We start from the raw sequence: 20,735 nt of genomic DNA on the forward strand, positions 1-20,735 counted from the left end.
AAAAAAAGAAGGAATTCCTTTAGCTGGTTCACAAGAGAATATTTCTCCAGAGAAGGATTTTTTTTTTAATACAGAGTAACATTGTTTGCTCCTAAGATACTAGAATCTTTCCTGGAAGAGAATTTTCTTTTGACCTGCCTCCTGTCAAATCACCACCTACTGTTCCCTCCCAGCTGTTACGTTCTCAGACGAGAATGATCAGCAGAACTTCAAAATACCCCAACTCATACACTAACCAACCTGTTTGTAGGTGTTAAAACTGCTCCTCTCGGACTCAAAAGGATGCCTTGGACTTGCATCACTCTGCTGTGTCCCTGTTGGCTTGAAATCTGTTCTCAGGATAGACAGTGGTTATCTCCATCATCAGGAAGACCAGTGCAGCCACCTACCCTGCACGTGATTCTAAACTTTTTTCTTTTTTTTTGGTTAGCAGAGCATTGCTGAGGTGGCGGCATCTTGCTTTTGTCAGTAAAAGTAGCCCATCTCCATCACACTAATCTTTGCTGCTGATGCAGTTCTTGAGACACTGAAGAGTCTTCACTGAATGTCTGGAAATTGAGAATGCCAATATTGGCTGAATAAATAGCAGCTTCCTTTCACCAGGAGCCAAAGTATATGAAGTGTTATAAAAGAAGGAACCTTTTCTGCCAACAGCCTGGACAATGGAAGGAAGCTTAGCCTTATGGACTGTGAGTGCATGTGCAGATTTCCATCCACCAGTACCCCCAAGTCCTTCTGGGCAAGGCTGCTATCAATCCCTGCATCCCCCAGCCTGTACTGATACTGAGGGTTGCCCTGACCCAGGTGCAGGACCCTGCACTTGTCCTTGTGGAACCTCATGAGGTTCTCACAGGCCCATTCCTTGAGCTTGTCCAAGTCCTCTGGATGCCATCCTGTCCCTCAGGCATGTCAACCACACCACTCAGCTTGGTGTCATCTGCAAACTTGCGAGGGTCTACTTGATCCCACTCTCTATGTCATTGATGAAGATATTAGGCAGTACTGGTCCCAGTATGGATACTTGAGGGACACCATTCATCACCGATCTCCATCTGGATCTGGAGGATCTGGAGGATCTGTTCCATGATCTTCCCAGGCAGAGAGGGGAGGCTAATGGGCTGGTAGTTCCCAGGGTCCTCCTTGCTACCCTTTTGTTGTGGCCCAAAAGGAGTCATTCAGGACGACCTCCTTTCCCATGGGACCAACGACCAAGTTCGACCTGGACTGAATTAAGGTGAAACAACATCAACCAACCAATTTAAAAATTTAGTAATACAAAATGCAAGGCATAAGGTTACATGGATATCTCAACGGCAACTGCCCTAACTAAACAACTAAACAACAAGCCCCGTGCAACACGTCCTTTACACTTTGACAAAGAGAGGAGCAGGCGGGGAGGGAGAGAGACAGCAAAGAAGATATCACCACCCATGGATCCAGTGGCGTCCCGTTGGTCCTCTTGATGTTCCTTGGTGGTGCGGGTCCCCCTTTTCGCTTCTGATGGTGTCACTTTTATACAGTCTGAGTCCCACAATCTCCGTATTCCAAGAAAGTTCGTGCTGATGCAACAGGCTGATGCAACAGGCAATGGCACATCTGCAGGCCTTGGTGTCTCCTCTCACTGTATCTCTGCTCTGCAGGATCTCGTTCTTCCCTGAGGTCCGCTCTGTACCAAGACATGTTCGAGCCGTTGCACCAAGAAAGGTATGGGTTCCTTGGAACTGTGAAATGTTTAAGACAGAAACCGCGTATTGGTCCGCCACACCACCCCGTGGCTTAAACATAGATTCAAAATCTTGTCCACGGGTGTGACATGAAGATAAGACTAGAAGGGACAGAAAAAGGAAAAAGAAAAAGGTAGAAGTGACAACACATGCACACAGTAACTACGACTATTTTTAACTTGTTCACGACATCTTCTTATGACTATAATATATCTAAATCTAACAGATTCTACAAAACAGAAACATGTCCCATGCCGAGTTTGAGAACATGTTTATGGCTTGTGGGGATTAGAAGCAGGAGGTGATTGTCCACAATCACAAGGTAAACACACATATATCAAAAGAATAATTACAGCAATAGTTAACAAAATTAACGCCACAGAATACAGTGTAATGATTAGGTATATTTCGGCCATTTCGTCCTCTCCTCTTGCAATTCTTCTGGCAATACAGTTCACGGATGGTGTCTTTGTCGTGACAGGAGAGTACCTTTTTTGTGTTGGTATTGGGTTTCCAGCAATACGAAGCTGGTCGTTGTTGTCGGTTGGGGTCCTCGTGGTCAGTACAGAGGCTGATGGCCACGCTACCCTGGTGCGTTGGAGTTGGGGTCTGCATACGCAGCAAGAAAAACGGATTTCCACACCTCCAGCCCTAAGAGCATGCGTGGTTTGGGTCTGAGTACTCTCGTCACGGATTTTTCCCGCCTTCCAGTTTCGTTGTTTCAATTCCAACAAAAATTAAAAGTGATATTTGCTGTATTCCCCTTCTCCCACCCCGTGAGTCCACGTGATCTTAAATTGCTATTTCAGAATTAGGGACATCAATTAAGTCTTCCTCGTCTTTCTGTAAGGGTGTATAGTTAGTTAGTGGACCATTCGTATGTTAACAAATTTCATTATAGTTGACTTCATACAAGATATTGCTACACCTACAATAATTACAATTAGAATAAACATCATTACATATTGTATCAAACTTTGGATACAACCAGTGACACCAAATCCCAACTAAATACCTTTGAAAGCCAACTAACACTCGTTGATTCTTGGAGCTCACGGGTGTCCTTCGCTACTTGTTGTATCTTCTCTAGCTGGCCATTAAGGTCCAGTGTGACGTTAGGGATATGAATACAACAATCAGTATCCAAAAGATTCAAATAACCACAAAGACCATTTTGATATGGTCTCGAAGAGGCAGATGAGACATTCTATAAGCGACTGGCAGAAGTCTTGCATTAGCTGGCCCTTGTTCTTGTAGGGGACTTCAATCTACCAGACATCTGCTGGAATTATAACACAGCAGAGAAGAAACAGTCTAGGAGGTTCCTGGAGTGTGTGGAGGATAAATTCCTGACACAGCTGATAAGTGAGGCTACCAGGGGAGGTGCCTTGCTTGACCTGCTGTTTACAAACAGAGAAGGGCTGGTGGGAGATGTGGTGGTCGGAGGCTGTCTTGGGCTTAGCGACCATGACATGACAGAATTCTCAATTGTGAGCAGAGTAAGGAGAGGGGTCAGCAAAACTGCTACCATGGACTTCTGGAGGGCAGGCTTTAGCCTGTTCAGGTCACTGGTTGAGAGGGTCTCCTGGGAGACAGTCCTGAAGGACAAAGGGGTCCAGGAAGGCTGGACAGTCTTCAAGAAGGAAATCTTAAAGGCGCAGGAGCAGACGGTCCCCATGTGCCATAAGAAGAGCTGGTGGGGAAGGCGACCGGCCTGGCTGAACAGGGAGATTTTGCTGGGACTCAGGGAAAAGAGGAGAGTTTATCACCTCTGGAAGAAAGGGAAGGCAACTCACGAAGAGTACAAGGATCTCGTTAGGTCAAGCAGGGACAAAATTAGAAAGACAAAAGCCCAGCTAGAGCTCAATCTGGCCACAGTCATAAAGGATAATAAAAAATGCTTCTACAAATATATTAACAACAAAAAGTAAGGCAAGGAGAATCTCCATCCCTTACTGGATATGGCGGGGAACATTGTCTCCAAGGATTAGGACAAGGTTGAGGTCCTTAATGCCTTCTTTGCCTCAGTCTTTAATAGTCAGTCCAGGTATCCGCAGGGTATGCAGCCCCCTGAGCTGGAAGACGGGGATGGAGAGCACAATAACCCGCCTATAATCCAGGAGGAAGCAGTTAAGGACCTGCTAAGCCACCTGGACACACACAAGTCTATGGGGCCTGATGGGATCCACCCAAGAGTACTGAGAGAGCTGGCGGAGGAGCATGCCAAGCCACTCTCCATCATTTATCAGCAGTCCTGGTTCACAGGGGAGGTACCAGAAGACCAGGGGCTTGCCAATGTGACACCCATTTACAAGAAAGGTCAGAAAGAGGATTCTGGGAACTACAGGCCTGTCAGCCTGACCTCCATACCAGGGAAGATCATGGAGCGGTTCATCTTGAGAGTGCTCACAGGGCACGTGCAGGACAACCAAGGGATCACGACCAGCCAGCATGGGTTCATGAAAGGCAGGTCCTTCTTGACCAACCTGATCTCCTTCTATGACCGGGTGACCCACCTAGTGGATGAGGGAAAGGCTGTGGATGTTGTCTACCTGGACTTTAGTAAAGCCTTTGACAGTATCTCCCACAGCATCCTCCTGGAGAAACTGGCGGCTCATGGCTTAGACAGGTTTACTCTTCTCTGGGTAAAGAACTGGCTGGATGGCTAAGCCCAGAGAGTCGTGGTGAATGGCGTTAAATCCAGCTGACGGCTGGTCACAAGCGGTGTTCCCCAGGGCTTGGTTCTGGGGCCGGACTTGTTCAGTATCTTTATAGATGATCTGGATGAGGGAATCGAGTGCTCCCTCAGTAAGTTTGCAGACGACACCAAGTTGGGTGGGAGTGTTGATCTGCTGGAGGGTAGGAGGGCTCTGCAGAGGGATCTGGACAGGCTGGGTTGATGGGCAAAGGTCAACAGTATGAGGTTTAATAAGGCCAAGTGCTGGGTCCTGCAATTCAGTCACAACAACCCCATGCAACGCTACAGGATTGGGGAGGAGCGGCTGGAGAGCTGCCCGGCGGAAAGGGACCTGGAGGTACTGGTTGACAGCCAGCTGACCATGAGCCGGCAGTGTGCCCAGGTGGCCAAGAAGGCCAACAGCATCCTGGCCTGCATCAGGAACAGTGTGGCCAGCAGGAGTAGGGAAGTGATTGTACCCCTGTACTTGGCACTGGTGAGGCTGCACCTTGAATCCTGTGTTCAGGTTTGGGCCCCTCCCTACAAGAAGGATGCTGAGGTGCTTCAGCGTGTCCAAAGAAGGGCAACGAAGCTGGTGAGGGGTCTGGAGCACAAGTCTTATGAGGAGCGGCTGAGGGAACTGGGGTTGTTTAGTCTGGAGAAGAGGAGGCTGAGGGAAGACCTTATCGCTCTCTACAACTACCTGAAAGGGGGTTGTGGTGACGTGGGTGTTGGTCTCTTCTCCTAACTAGTGATAGGACAAGAGGAAATGGCCTCAAGTTGCGCCAGGGGAGGTTTAGATTGGATATTAGGAAAATTTCTTCACCGAGAGAGTGGTCAGGCATTGGAACAGGCTGCCCAGGGAGCTACTGAGCCAAAAGAAAATCCTGGTGCGAATGGCGTAAAACCCTGTCCGTCTAATCCGAACTAGACACAATCCTTCTTGGGATTTTTTCTTTTTTCTTTTTTTCTTGGGACAATCTTGTCCTCTATTCCATTGTATACACCAAGCTGTATTTATGGGTTGATTATACTGTAGGGCGTTAGTTGCTCTTCCCCACGGTCACAAATCAGATGTTCCCATATGATCTGATTGCAGGTAAAAGTTATGTTCAAGCATTTTCATAATATGTACAGGTTGTGCTATCAATGAAAGAAAAATTAAATGGCTGATTAATTTGTACAGAAACTCACCTTCTATCTGAGAAATAAAGATTCACCATTTCAATGATACCCCGGGTATTCCACAGTCATAAGAAACTTGCTGCCATATCCAGTCATTGCATCTGCAGCGTATCTCTGCTCTGCAGGATCTCGTTCTTTCCTGGGGTCCACTCTGTACCAAGACAAGTTCGAGCCATTGTAAAAATGGGTGCAATATTTCCCTTTTTCCCTCTTCAGGGACTTCAGCCAACTGCCAGGACCTTTCAAATACCATGGAGAATGACTTGGCAACTACATCAGCCAGTTCCCTCAGGACTCTTGGATGCATCTTGTCAGGTCCCAAAGGCTTGTGCATATTCAGGTTCCTCAGGTGGTCTTGAACCTGATCTTCTATTACAGTGGAAGGGACTTTGCTCCTCCAGTCCCTGTCTTGCAGTCCATCCACTTGAGAGGTGTGGGAAGAGACACTGCCAGTGAAGGCTGAGGGAAAGAAGTCATTGAGTACTTCTGCCTTCTCCTCATCTGTTATCAGTTTGCCAGTCTTGCTTATTGGGGGAGTATGCTTGCTTTGACCTTTTCTGTCTGACATACCTGTAGAAGCCCTTCTTATTATTGCATCCCCTGCCAAGTTCAGCTCCAGCTATGTCTTGGCCTTCCTCACCCCATCCCTACACAACAGGGCAGTGTCCCTGTACTCTTCCCAGGATACCTGTCCCTGATTCCACTGCTAGTGCATTTCCTTCTTGTGCTTTAGTTTGACCAGCAGGTCTCAACTCAGCCATACTGGTCTCTTCTCTTCCTTTCCTGGTTTCTTACACCTGGGGATTGAGAGATCTTGCACTCTATGGAAAGTGTCCTTAAAGATCTGCCAGCTTTGTTCTGCTCCCTTGTCTCTGAGGGCAGTTTCCCAGGGGTCCTACTGACCCGATGCTGGAAGTTTGCTTTCCTAAAATTCAGGGTCCTGACTTTACTCTTCACCTGCCCCATATCCCTCAGGACTGCAAACTCCACCCATGCATGATCACTGCAGCCCAGGCGGCCTCCAATCTTGATGTCATCAATTAGCTCACTTGTGTTGGTGACCAACAGGTCCAGTATGGCATCCCCTCTGGTAGGGATGTCTACTACCTGGCATAGGAAGTTATCCTCCGTGCACTCCAGGAGTCTCCTCAATTGCCTACAGCTCACTGTGCTACTTTTCCAGCCCATGTTGGGGTAGTTGAAGTCCCCCAGCAGGATAAGAGCTTGTGAGCGTGATGCCTTCTGTAGCTGGAGTAAGAAGGCTTCATCAATAGACTCCCCTTGATTGGGCAGCCTGTAATAAACACCAACCATAACGTTCCCTCTGTTGCCTCAGTCCCCGATTCTTACCCATAAGCTTTCGACCAGCTCGTGCCTGTTCTTCAGAGACAGCTTTTCACAATCTATCCATTTCTTGATGGAGGGCAATACCTCCACCCTTCCTTCCTCGCCTGACCCTTCTAAACAGCCTGTGGCCATCGATAGCTGCACCCCAGTCATGGATGCACCTTAGTTCCACCAAGTTTCAGTAGTGGCAACAAGGTCATAGCTTTCTAGCAGCACGGTGGCTTCCAGCTCCTCCTGTTTGTTACCCGTGCTGCATGCATTGGTGTAAAGGCACTCCAGCTGGGCCGTCAGCCATGTTACCTTCTTAGAGGAACCCTCAGTTCCTTTGAGGTATTTCACTGTTTTTTCCCTGTTGACTCCCATTACCTCAGCAGTCCCTGGCTCATCTCTGTAAGACATCAAGTGTGCTGCAGTGTAGCCAGCACGCCTCAGAGCAACGGGCCCTCACAAGCACCCTGTCCCTCTAACCTTGGCGTGTCATCCCCCACAGCTTGTCATGGGCAAGCCTGGTATTATCCCCCTCCTGTTTCGAGTCTAGTTTGAAGCCCTGCCAATAAGGCCCGCCAGAAGGAGAGGAAAGACCTTCTTCCTGCTGTGAGAAAGGTGAATCCCATCCAATGCCAGCATGCCTGGTGCTGTGCAGGCCATCCTATTATCGAAAAACCTGAAATTGTGGCAGTGACACAAGAAATGACCAAAGAGTTGGGAACAGGCACAGGTCACAGACTTGAGTTTCACCTCTGCTTTTTTTTTCCCCCCCTCCCCTCCATTTAAGAGAATAAGAATGCCGGGGCAATATTACAAGTTTTTCGAAGTAAGAGTATTAGGAAGTGTATGAACAGCACTCTCTGGTATTTTTCAGATGATTACAGGTAATTCCAGGGTAGACATTGCCTTTTGTTTCATAGCACTTGCTCTGGTCTCAGGTGGAGAAAGGGTAGGTGCTGTTTCCCAGTTTAAATTTGGAGGCATGTGGAAACCTGACATCAGAGGAGAGGGGTGCACGGATTAATGCAGAAGGTGAAACAAATGGTGACAAGTACAGGGAAGTAGGTGACTAAAGTGAACAGGAACCACTTCTCGTCACAAAATTATCAACAACTGCATAATTACTTTTGTTGTTTTGGTTTTTTTCCTTCTGTCCCAGTGTTACTCTCGATCAAGATTGTGGTTAAGGGAAGGTAGGAAGGGACTTGGTCTAATGTGGTCTAAAGAACAAGAGCCAGTTTGAGGGAACAGCTGCTTTAAGAGAATCAAAGGCATTTCTTCAAGGGATGAAGCAAAGTGACGGTCTGCTCACCCTACTTCTTGTCTTTCACCTAAATTCCTGTATTTGATAGGGAGCGTTGGTCTCTTATAGCTGCGTCTCCTACTGTCACTCATCCCCCCCCGCCTCCGAACACTGATGATGATGCAAATTCTCCCATGTGGAACCTCGTCAGCATGCCCCATTGCCCCTGGGCTCTCGCCAGAGGTGATCATGGCGCCTGGCGTTCCCTGCTGAGGGAGAGGTGCTCATCAGGTCTCTGTGGTCACTTTTCCCGAATCGCGCGGGACTTGTACCCAGCTTGCCAAGCCGGCAGGTTCAGCGGCGAAGGGTGTCCTGGTTTTGGCTGGGATAGAGTTAATTTTCTTCCAAGTAGCTGGTATCGCGCTGTGCGTTGGATTTGGGATGAAAACCATGTTGACAAGGCACCGATGTTCTCAGTTGTTCTAAGCAGTCAAGGCCTGTCCAGCTCCTCCGGTTCTGCCCTGCCAGCGAGCAGGCGGGGGGTGCATGGGGAGCTGCGGGGGTACGGCCGGGACAGCTGCCCCGGCTGGCCAAGGGGATGTTCCGCACCATACGACGTCATGGTCAGTGTATATGAAGCTGGGGGCAGAAGACGGAAGGGGTGAACGTTCGGGAGCAATGGCGTCTGTCTTCCCAAGTAACTGTCACGCGTGATGGAGCCCTGCTTCCCTGGAGATGGCTGAGCACCTGCCTGCACGTGGGGAGCAGTGAATGAATTCCTTGTTTTGCTGCGGCGGTGGGGCAGGGGCTGTGGGGCTGGGGCTGTGGTGCTGGGGCAAGGCCTGCGGTCTGCGGGGCTGGGGCGGGAGCAGGGGCTGTGGGGCTGGGGCAGGGGCTGTGGGGGGAGCAGGGGCTGGGGCGGGAGCAGGGGTTGTGGGGCTACGGGGCTGAGGCGGGGGCTGTGGGGCCCATCGGCGCCCCGGCTCTGCCGGCTGTGGCGAGCGTCGGTGCAGGCACGCGCCGTCTGCCTTTGTCTGCGCCCTGAGGGCCGGAGCTCGCCTGAGGGACCGTCCGTGCCCCGACTCGGGCCGAGGAGGCGCTGGCGCTGGGCGCGGGCAGCGCCCGGAGCGGGGGGGCACCGGCCCCGACTGCCCACGCAGGGGGAAGCGGCTTGCCCGAGCTCTGCTTCGCTCCGGGCGCTGCGCCGCCCCCAGAGTGAAGCCCCCGAGGCGTGAGGCGGCGGCCTGGCCGCGGCACGGGCCCCGTCGGTGGCGGGGTGTAGCGCGTCCGGCCTCGCCGCGGCCTGCGGTGGCTGCGAGCCGGGGATGCCTCCGCCTGCCCCCTCCCTCGCGTGGGCTCGGTCTGAAGCGCAGCCGGGCCGCTGTGCCCGAGGAGCCCGGCGGAGTTTGGCTCGAGTGTCTGACCTCTTGCGCTGAGGCGGCTTCGGTAGGTTTCTCTCGCTTTCTGCGTTCTTGTTAGAGCTTTTAGCGAGGTGCTTTGTCTCGCGGCTCCTTTCTCTCGGCAGCTTCTGGGACGGGCGTGTGATGCGCACGGCTGCGTGTGAGCTGTTTGCACGCAGCTGCTTGAGTTTGGACATCCAGGTGAGCATCAGGAAGCTGCTGTAGTCAGGAGTTTGTGTCTAGATTGCCGTCTTCTGCTGCCACCCCCCAAACAGTAAAAACTGCTCGTCTTGTCTTTCTTCAGAGTCTCGACAGATAGGTGAAAAAGCTGCTACTTGCTTTTCTTTCTGATGGTCACCTAGAGGTTTAATAGGAATGGAGGTTAAGCTAGATGTTCTCATCTCCACGTGTATCAAGCAGAGAAAACCATGACCTCGCATCTCGTGGATTGGACAGGTAAGTGTAATGAACTTTTATTTAAATAAAATTCTGCAAGAGTAGGTTTTCTGATTATATAGTACTTTGCACTTGTGTTTACTGATGGGGGGGTTGTCTGTACATCACTCATGAAGTGATTTGAATGTCCCCCCCTAAGAGTAACTGAAATAAATGGCTTGTTTTTTATCTTATTAACTTGAGGCTGGAGATTCAAAATCTCTCAGACAGACAGTGGGAAGTCTTTGTTGTTTTTTTTTTGTCTTTCTCCCCCACCCCCCAAATAGAAAATCCTGTCGCTTATGTGAGACTGTTGTTTTAATGGTTCTAGTTTTTCATAAGCTTTTTAACAGTACATTGCTGGAAGTGGCGAACAGATTTTTTTTTTCCCATTCCATCCTGCACCTGTTGAAAGACATGCTTGCTTAAGCTCTTTTGACAAAAGGAGACTAAATTTGTTTTTCTTGTCTTCTAATATTCACGTTTAAGCAGGTAACCACTTAAGGCCAACTCCTCCTGCTGTTGAAATCATTGGCAAAAATCTCACTAAATTAAACACTGCAAGACAAGATAACCAGTGTCTCCTTTGTTGTGTTGTCATTTGTTGGCAGGTGGTTCAGTTGAGGTACTTCAAAGAACTATTTCATCATGATTGTAAAATTAGTGTGATAGTTTGAAAGCTGTGAACCAAATTCATCATCAGTGTACGTTGATGCACATCATGTAGATATGATGTACTGTAAGGCAAAGATACCAAAGAAAGAAGTTCATGTGGGAATTGCAGCTCTAACATCTTTTCTTTTTTCTGTTTTTTTAACTTGTTTTTCCCAGACATTTTTATCTCTGCATTATTTGCAGGCTTACGTAGAAAATAATGTTCTAAGAAATGAAATGCCCTTTTTTTCTTTGAGCAGGAGAGAGAGGCTATTTTTCTTCTAGATGATAAACATATAAATGAAATTAACCTGGCATCAGGGAAGACAAAGAAGAAAATACCTCGGCTGCAGTCACTGTTGGAAAATGTAGCTGTTTTAACAACATCAAGAAATGGTTAAGTATAATATTTTCTGTATGACTCATTTTATTTTATTTGTAGTTGTAACACTTGTAAGGGTAGAATATCTAAAGGATCTGTCAGTTCCCTGCCAGCTTTAGAGCTGTGGCTAAGATGGAAGGGAAGTAATTTTAAGTACTTCACAATAATATCATTCAAAACATCTCTCCCTTGATGAACCCAGGTGCTTGGTTGGCAGGAATACTTACAACAGGAGAGCTGTTTCTCTGGAATAAAGATCAGACTCCTTGAAGATTGTGCCAGCAATCGAAGAGTCTAGGAAAGTGATTGCAGCAGCACAAGGTAGGCTTTTTTCACTTAGTCTCATGAGAAACGGAATAGAGCAAAAGTGCTTTTCCTTTTCCTAAGTGTTACTGCAAAGTAGAAGCTGTTTTCTCACATTGTGCTGCATTTGTATAATTTGTGTGCTAGCTGAGCTTTGACAAATGACCTTTTTGTCACTCGAGTGGTACGGTTTCTTGCATTTAGTAATGTGCCGTAAATAGTAATTAATTTTTAAATACAGCAAATCTTTTGTTTTTTAGCTGTAGAAAAACATTCCTTACTAGATTATCTATACCTTAGAGCAGATAGGTCTGATGTAAACCTTACACGCATACGTTGAATAGTATTTTGTACGTAGGTTTTGATGACAGATTCTAACTGGAGAGAATAAAGGCACGTATCTGCAAACTTAAGTATTGAACATTGTCATGTATTGAATGATCTCACTGATACCAGGTTGTAAAGTGAAGTCTTGTACAAGCAATTCTGTCATTTTAGGGAGGATCGGTAGTGCATTTAGGAGCTGAGGGTAATAGATAGCAGAGCGCTTACGTGCTTATTAATAGTTTTTATGAAAGATGGTTTTCAAGAAAGATGATCTCAGGAAACAGCTCTAGTGGCTGAGTCTTGTGGAAAAGATAATTCATAAAATGCATAAAGATGGGCGTCCCATCTGACGTTACTGCTGCCCAAGGTCTACTGTCAGTGATGAAACTGGGAATGAATGAATGAATGGGATACTTAAGGTGGCAGCTTGGATTTCTTGTGATAGAGAAGAAAGGGTATTTCCTTTCTCTCTTCTTTTTAAGTCTAAATCTGAGAGAGGAGCAGAAGCTGTTCTCACACGTGGTTGTGTTTGTTGTCTTTTTTTCCCCAGAGTGTTTAATGAGACTGTGCTTGTATGTATCTGGAGATGGCAGAAAGGTGCTGTTAACTACTCCTACAGCATGTGTCTTTTTGTGGGAGAGCACAGAACATGAAAATACATCCCCGTATAAAAATTCTTTTCCTGGGCGTTGGACGCAAATTTTGCCTGACGAATCAGTCACGTTGCCTTCTACTGAAGAAAAAGAAGTTGGAGTGCATGCTGCTTTCATACAAAATGAGGTAAAAAATAAGCCCCAAAGCAATCATTTAATCTCTTAAGTACATTAGAGCCACAGAAGCTGCAGTGAATTTTGAGAGCAATGTCTGCCTGTTTGGTGGTGTGTGTAGGCTTAATTGTTCAGTTTGTGTTAGATGACAACATAAGCACAGCCATTCTGGATCAGATCAAAGTTTATCTGCCCCAGTGATATTCTTGCCAGCGTTTATATTTCTGAATGACAACATTGTGTTATTTAATCTGAATTGTCATAGCTATTGATCTAAATATATAAATAATTAAAGAGAAAACTGTGTGTAAGCAGGTTTTTGGGTTTGCTCTGGTTTTGGTTGTGGGTTTGTTTTTTTTTTCTCCATAGATACTGGGTGATTGCCGTTTGTGCTCTTTTGTGTTTTACTCTGGAGAATGTTTGCTGCCCACACTTTTGATTGTTCGATGGCATGAAAATAGCTTTAAATATGTTAGGTAAGTTCAAAGATGTTTCAAGTTACCTTAGCCTTAGAGGAAGATGTTTATTATGAGGTGCTTTAGAGCTGGGATTCAGAGCTGCAATTGAACACATTTACATTGATGTCCAATTGTGTTTGCATATGCATGTACATAGTGTGCCACATATGCATGTGGGGACAGTATAGGCATATATATGATGCTTATGTGGCATATCTGGTAATTTTAAAGTACTTACATGTGGTTAATGGGACAGGATTTTTGCATGCTTTCCATTCTTCATTATTAGCGCACACCTAAATAAAACTGAGCGCATTTATCTCTGGATGTGGGTGGCTATGTGTACATACACATGCCTGCACACACACGTGTGTTAGTGTCAGGGTTTTTTTTGCATCACATTTATTGAGCACACGTATAGTCTCTTCCTGTTCCTACACAAAATACACGTATGTATGAGTTTAAGATGTGTCCTCTGCAGGTATCACTTGAGTAACTGGCTAAAATTTTGCCCTACCCCTGATGTGGTACAATTGCTTTTGTTAAATGATGCCCTTTTGATACTAACTCAGAAATGATGTCCTCCTTGCCCTACTAAGCAGCATCACTCTTTGCTCAATTTGTCAGTAGCACGGTAATGGATGCCTTTCTGGTAGTACAAAAAATGAACCAGAGCATAACATGCCCAGTGTAGCAGTATGCATGTATACCATAGTATGTGCAGCCTGAAATTGTAACCAGATTTCTCAGCCGTGTTACTCACAATTTTTTGTATGCCAACTATTGCTCAGTTTCATTGTTTACTACTATTTAATCCACTTTTTCGTGTTAATGCTTGTTTTAGGGTGGTTTCGAGGATTCCCGAGAAGGGTAAGCACATATACACAGACTACAAGGGGAGAAAAGCAAGTGTTAATATTATTAACTACAGACATGCATTACACTAAGGGTGTTTTGCAAAGCAATTGTCTTACCAACCCGAAGACTGTGAGGAAGATGGACCATCAGTACCTTCTTGTGTCGTCTTGCGCTGTGAGCCCAGCCCAGCAGTTGGTAGGTGCCAGCTTTACGTGGGCGTCCCCACGGAGGCAGCAGTGACCTCGCAGTGCACCGGCCCACTGCTCTTGGGGAAATCCCGGTATTTATACCTTTGCAGAGGAACAGGTTTCGACATACGTGGCCAGCGAGTGTCGGAACACGCCTCGGTTGCCACCTCTCAAGGTAGGGAGCCTATGGCATATGCACCTGCTGACCAGACGTGCTGCACGTGCCACAGCCATCCCATCTGGTGGTTCGTAGGCTTTGTTCACGTGCCATATTACCATAATCTGTCAGTCATGTATCAACCATGCTCAAGCCAATAGCAGAATGTTGCAAGGTAAACGAAATTGTGAATTGTGCTTTATATTCCTCCATTACTGCATGTCTTCCACATCCTCCCCTAGCCTTGGTCAACTTTCTTCTCTCTGTGGGCTGTTTTCTCTCACCCAGCCTAGTATCTATTTCTCACTCAGCCATCCGTTTTCTCCTGTGCTAACTGCGGTTTTCTCACAGACCAAAATTCCATCTGTTAACCCCTCCACTGTGGTTTTCTCAGTTATCTACTTCTCACCCAGTGTCCATCCACAGACCAAAATTCCATCTTTTAACCTCCCCATATACTGTGCTTTTTTTTTTTCCGCTAGGTGGCATGCTTTCAAATGGAATCTGTCTTGGTTTGGGTTGGAAGGGACCTTTAGCGATTGTCCAGTCCAACCCCCCTGCCATGGGTAGGAGCAACTTTTGCTAGATCAGGTTGCTGGAAGCCCAATCCCACCTGACTTTGAACACTTCTGATGATGGGGCATCCACAACCGCTTTGTTTAGTGCAGCGTACTGTTGATTTTCCTAGTATTCCTGTGTCGGATGATGTTACGCTGTCTGAGGAAGCTGTTCCTGGCTAGGATGCAAGTGCCTTTATTATATGGCCCATGTCTATATTTGTTTGCATGTTCTATACAGATAGCTCGAATTCCTGTCCCATAAAAATAATTCTCAGTGCCCAGACACAATTTTTAAACTTGTGTAAATGCAAAATATTTTTCATTTGTAAGGTTTTTGTAGAAAAACAGATTTTTTTTTTTGTGCTCTTACATGTTTTTGTCCTGTGTGGCTTTTTTCTGTATGAGTCATCCTGTTCAGCACAACTGAGTAACCTCTTGCTTTTGTTGCCTTTTTGTTGGTATTCAGTTCTTTGCCATACCAGATCCACTGGGTACAGCAGGCTTGTTCTCTTGTTAATTTGGTTCCTCGGTGTGCATCTGTAAAGTCAAGAGGAGCTTTGCTATGTGCATTTGCGAGAGATGGGCTTCTACTTGCAGTAGCTGTTAATCAAACTGATCCAAAGGTATGAATGATAGACAGTACGCCATTTAAGCTAATAGTTCAATTTGAATGAAGTGGAAACAAGGATTTAATAATGCAATTTTAGGAGTGATTTTTCAGCATTCTTATTGATACATGTGATTATATTCAGGTTGATAACCATAGGTAAAAAAATTCTGCCACAACTTGTGATTTTTTTTTTTTTAAAGCTGTTGTTCAGTTAAGAAATCCACGTCAGCTCCTCTGTCATTTCTAATCTCCAAGAAATACAATACTAAAGAAATTAATTTCAATTACTGCATTGTGTCTGCAAAGATTCTGGGTGATTCTGAGTCAGGCCTCAGCCTAACCTGTATTGGAGGTTATGTTCCCACTTCATGATGTTATTCCGTCGAACAACTTGGAGGCCGAATCTGAATGTAGTTTGTAGTGCTAGTGATGACAGGGAATAGGGACCAGCTTATTTAGCATACCAGGATGGGATGATGCAGTCCTTCAAAGCTCCACTTGTTATTCACCAACAAGACTGGAGAAGAGTGATCTTGTATTATTTTGAGGATTTTAGAACAAGTTCTATTAAAAAGAACATGGAATTATATAGTGAGCATGTCATAATCTTTAATTATTTTTCAAATGTAGAAATAGGCATAGAAATTTAAAAAATGAAAGTGATGTTGCACTTCAATATTTATGTATGATAGTGTTTCTAGTACATTGAATGTAATGCCTAATTTGCTAATAGAAATTGCTTTTTACAATAATGACATTTTGATACAAATGTTTTATGTTTTCCTTACGTTTGCTTTTTCTTTCTAGGCAACTCAAATTCTGTTTCTGAACATACTGGATTTTGTAACTGTTTCCGGTAGCCTTAAAGGTTGTAGTAGCAAGAATAGCACGGTCCCGTCCAAGTTTGTCAGGTCAGTAATTGATGTTATTTCTGCTGCTCCTGTGGGATTTTGGTGGTTTGTTGTTGGTTTTGGGTGTGTTTTTTTCATGTTGTTTTGTTTGGGTTTTGTGTTTGTTTGTTTTTTTTAACTGTCCTAACCTTTTAGTGCAGAATTTGACAGAGTGCAATATTGTTTCCTGCCCAATTTAGATTTTACTGGGTTGGCGATATGAGCTGGACTCCTGATAGCCTTTTCTTGGCTTGCATGTTGAAACGTGGATCTTTGATTTTATTGACATGTACGGGTGAATTGCTGACCTTGATTACTTCTGGCTGCTCTGTAGAATTTGGACCAGCAGAATTTATTCCATTTCCTCTACTCATAACATACAGGTAAAGGGTTTGAAAATGTTTATATGTTTTTGTCATATGATCATACCATACTTTCTAGCATATATTTTACAATTTTACATGAAATTAATCTTTCAGATTCACTCTTTTGCTTTTCATGTGTCTTCTCAATATCTATTTCTCATTCATAGTTCTCTTCTATTTCTTGTAATGGGCTTGTTCTGATGAATATTGGCATTCTGACAATGTAAGTATAAGTGATTTGTTCTTTTAAAAGTGTTTGAATTTAGTAGTAATTAGAAATAGCATGTTTTTATGATGTAAGAAGAAACTAAACTTAGAGAAGTACTAAAAGTGCAGAATTATTTTGCAGCTGTATTACAGAATCACAGAATCATTGAGGTTGGAAAGGACCTGCAAGATCATCAAGTCCAACCATTAATACAGCGCCACCATGTCCCCTAAACCATGTCCTGAAGCACCACATCCACATGTTTTTTGAACACTTTCAGAGATGGTGACTCCATCACCTGGAGTCTGTTCCAATGCCTGACCACTCTCTCGGTGAAGAAATTTTCCTAATATCCAATCTAGACCTCCCTTGGCGCGACTTGAGGCCATTTCCTCTTGTCCTATCGCTAGTTACTTGGGAGAAGAGGCCAACACCCACGTCGCCACAACCCCCTTTCAGGTAGTTGTAGAGAGCGATAAGGTCTCCCCTCAGCCTCCTCTTCTCCAGACTAAACAACCCCAGTTCCCTCAGCCGCTTCTCTCCAGACCCCTGACCAGCTTCGTTGCCCTTCTCTGGACATGCTCCAGCACCTCAACATCTTTCTTGTAGTGAGGGGCCCAAAACTGAACACAGGATTCAAGGTGCAGCCTCACCAGTGCCGAGTACAGGGGCACGATCACTTCCCTCCTCCTGCTGGCCACACTATTTCTGGTACAGGCCAGGGCGCTGTTGGCCGCCTTGGCCACCTGGGCACACTGCCGGCTCATGTTCAGCCGGCTGTCAGCCAGCACCCCCAGGTCCCTTTCCGCCGGGCTGCTCTCTAGCCACTCTTCCCCAAGCCTGTAGCAGTGGTATTTCTCTGCTTGCTATTTAATTTTACCTCTAGAACTTTATATTGTGTTTCTGTATCAGATCTTGTAAATAACGTATTTACATGGACAAAAACTGGTTAGCTTTTTAAATTTTTTTTTGGTGTAGTCCATGTCTAAATTTTTAAGTTGTGCTGCTGGGTGCTTGAGGGATTAGAAGGAACTCTGCTAACACTTCTTAGCATAACTCGGAAGTTTATAACTAGACTCACTAGAGGAAACAAAATAGAATCTAAACTTTAATGTTTAAAAAAAAAGTCCTATTAATTCTGAGTGACTAAAGCTGGGTAATGTGTAAATGCATTATAATACCTCCTTACATTGTCTGGTTGAAAAATCAGAAAATGAAATATGTTAAAGTACCTGAATCCATGCAGCTTCTTTGTGTTCAAATCATCTACTAACTTTTGGACTCTTAAGAAATAAAAAACCACCCCAGTAATTTTACACATGCCATCAAAGTATTGTGGAGCTAGTAAGAGAGTACATGCACAACGCAGCTTTCTGGAACTCAGTAAGGAATGATTTCTTTGTAAGAAAAGCCTTTGTAAGACCTCTTTTGTAAGAGAAGACTTGTGTGTTGGTATAAAATATTTCTGTTGAATGTCTGAACTGATTCTGAATTACTAAGATTCCGATCTTGAGGGATTTTTTGTTTTTCATACATGACACTGTTAGAAGCTGTTTGGAATTTCATCTTCAAGCACTTGTCATACACAATAGGAGGTAGGTAAGGAAATGTGATAAACAAATTCAGACAAATTGTGCAAAAATACATATAATACTTCTTAACGAAATAATAAGAGAATACCGAAAGCAATTTTTATTTTTCTTTAAATGAAAAAAATTGCAACTGCAGCAAACTGCTTGCACCTTGCAAACAGAAAGAGTGTTATCCAGAGTGTTCCTCCTGCAAAAATCTAGACACTGTGTTAGAATTCTGAATGGGCCTGGTGGGACAGTAGTGTGAGTGCTATTAAACGTTTGTAAGTTACTCCTTCTCTATTCTGTTTATGGTTATTACATATGACAGTTGCTTCTTCCTTTTTGATGTGTCTTTATTTTAGACAGCAGCAATCTTTTTGTCAAGACTCTAGTCAGTCTCTTGGTTCTTCAGCTTCTGAAAGCGACCTTACAAGACAGAGATTCTCTGTTGCTTCACACTCAAGATTACCCTACCTCATTGTCTCTGATGGGTACATGATAACGGTGCTTAGATTTCCTAACAACCTCTCACCGTCAGGATTGATAAGATCCCTTTTGCTTGATTCAGCCAAACGGCTTGAAAATATCCGTCGGAATTTGCTGAGCTCCCAGGTAGGGTTATGAACGATTTTGTAGGCTTTAAGTAAAAAACTGCATGTATATAAAAATGTGTCATTTTGAACTAAATTGAGGTACTCAGTTTTAGTGTGATATTTGCATATATTCCTTTGAATTACAAAGGTGTTTTGAGAACAGTGTTGATCTGGAAAACAATGAATACACAGTTCCCTTTGAACTTTTATTCCTTCGATGTCTGTGTGACATTTCAGTAAAATGTAGTAAAGGGAACAGTCTAAACTGCCATTATATATTCTTTCTGGAACTGTAAAAGAAGTTGGGATTTCGATCTCTGTAGAGTTGGTTCAGAGCATTGACAGGTGTTACACTACTCTGACCAAGTCATCCTTGCAGAATTAGGCAGAAAAGATTCTGTGAAAGCTCTCTATCTTAGGCTGCTGCTGTTTTACAGCAGTCGGCAGTAGTCCCAGTGGTGCTGTGTGCATGTGTCCGCTAGGTTCTCAGCTGAGGAGGTCAGCTAGAGCTTGCCTGAAGCATTTTTGTTTATGAGGTGCTGGAGCGTGTCCAGAGAAGGGCAACGAAGCTGGTGAGGGGTCTGGAGAACAAGTCTTACGAGGAGCGACTGAGGGAACTCAGGTTGTTCAGTGTGGAGAAGAGGAGGCTGAGGGGGGACCTTATCGCTCTCTACAGCTACCTGAAAGGGGGTTGTGGTTACGTGGGTCTCTTCTCCTAAGTAACAAGTGATAGGAGTAGAGGAAATGGCCTCAAGTTGTGCCAGGGGAGGTTTAGATTGGATATTAAGAGAAATTTCTTTATGGAGAGAGTGGTCAAGCATTGGACCAGGCTGCCCAGGGAAGTGGTGGAGTCACCATCACTGTCAGTGTTCAAAAAATGTGTAGGCGTGGCACTTGGGGACATGGTTTAGTGGACATGGTGGTGTTGGGCTAATGGTTGGACTTGATGATCTTAGAGGACTTTTCCAACCTTAAAGATTCTGTGATTCTGTGAGCTAAGCCTGGGAGCAGGGCAGCCTTTGAAGGAAGAGGTCCTGCAACCATTGCCAACCACGTAAGGTACAATGGATACTAAGTTTAGAGATTTTGCGTTTGCTGATGGAATACAACTTGTCTTCTAATTCAATTTGTGTTTTGGATTTTTGGCAAAGTGGCTTATGATGGTATTCATGCATAAGCTGAAAGAGTGGGCAAGGATTTGGGGGTTTACAGAGATACTTTACTAGTAAGAATGCAAGAAAGCCCTTGATCCTGGCAAACTTGTAGGATCATTTCAGAGCTCAAGAAAGCAGATTCTCTCAGCATGAAGCAAAGTAAAGTTGTCTGGTGCTGAGGAAATGCTGCACCCCTGAAGCGTGGTCAAATGACCCTATGTTTCTGTGCGAGATATGCCTGCTGACCTGTTCTCCCTTCCTGCCTGGGACTTGTAAACTGAACCTGTTTAGAGAAGGGACCGATTGCCTTGTTTTGTTTAGAAAGTATCTGGTTTGATCTTGCTAGAGACAAACAATATGCTTTGCATTATTGATATTTCTTTTAGTCTAAAGGGAGACCTCTGTGTTTACGATCACTGTTGTCTCTAAAAGCTTGTCTGTTAAAACACACTCCAAACCAAAGTTCTGTCTTCTCCACCATTCCAAAATTCCTGGAAGAGGACACAACAGAAATGAGTGAGAAGACCATGGCTTTGCTGGTACTTAGTAGCATTTTTTCCCCCCTTATAGTTATGCAGATGATTTAATTTTAAGGGATTCTAAACATACAGAATAATGTTTTTCAAATAATAAAGGCATATTTGCTCCTAGCAAAAAAAAGCAGTTCAATATTGGTTAATTTCTCATT

At 44.9% G+C, this 20,735-nt stretch overlaps 1 protein-coding gene across 1 annotated transcript in view; it reads left to right on the forward strand.

Annotated features, from left to right (window-relative positions):
- Positions 1 to 9,939: 9,939 nt before the first annotated feature.
- The window catches only part of LOC309416022 (ciliogenesis and planar polarity effector 1-like), a gene marked incomplete at both ends in the record, with an annotated part of 37,451 nt that continues 26,655 nt past the window's right edge, over positions 9,940 to 20,735 (forward strand). Inside the window, 12 exon segments of the mRNA XM_082013757.1 lie at positions 9,940 to 9,993; positions 9,997 to 10,020; positions 10,914 to 11,049; positions 11,238 to 11,291; positions 11,294 to 11,356; positions 12,216 to 12,445; positions 12,802 to 12,908; positions 15,120 to 15,276; positions 16,071 to 16,174; positions 16,354 to 16,536; positions 18,663 to 18,912; positions 20,434 to 20,586. Coding sequence (XP_081869883.1) covers positions 9,940 to 9,993; positions 9,997 to 10,020; positions 10,914 to 11,049; positions 11,238 to 11,291; positions 11,294 to 11,356; positions 12,216 to 12,445; positions 12,802 to 12,908; positions 15,120 to 15,276; positions 16,071 to 16,174; positions 16,354 to 16,536; positions 18,663 to 18,912; positions 20,434 to 20,586 — 1,515 coding nt within the window.

The sequence above is a fragment of the Phaethon aethereus genome (assembly GCF_964289735.1).
Source record: "Phaethon aethereus genome assembly, chromosome: Z".
NCBI lineage: Eukaryota > Metazoa > Chordata > Aves > Phaethontiformes > Phaethontidae > Phaethon > Phaethon aethereus.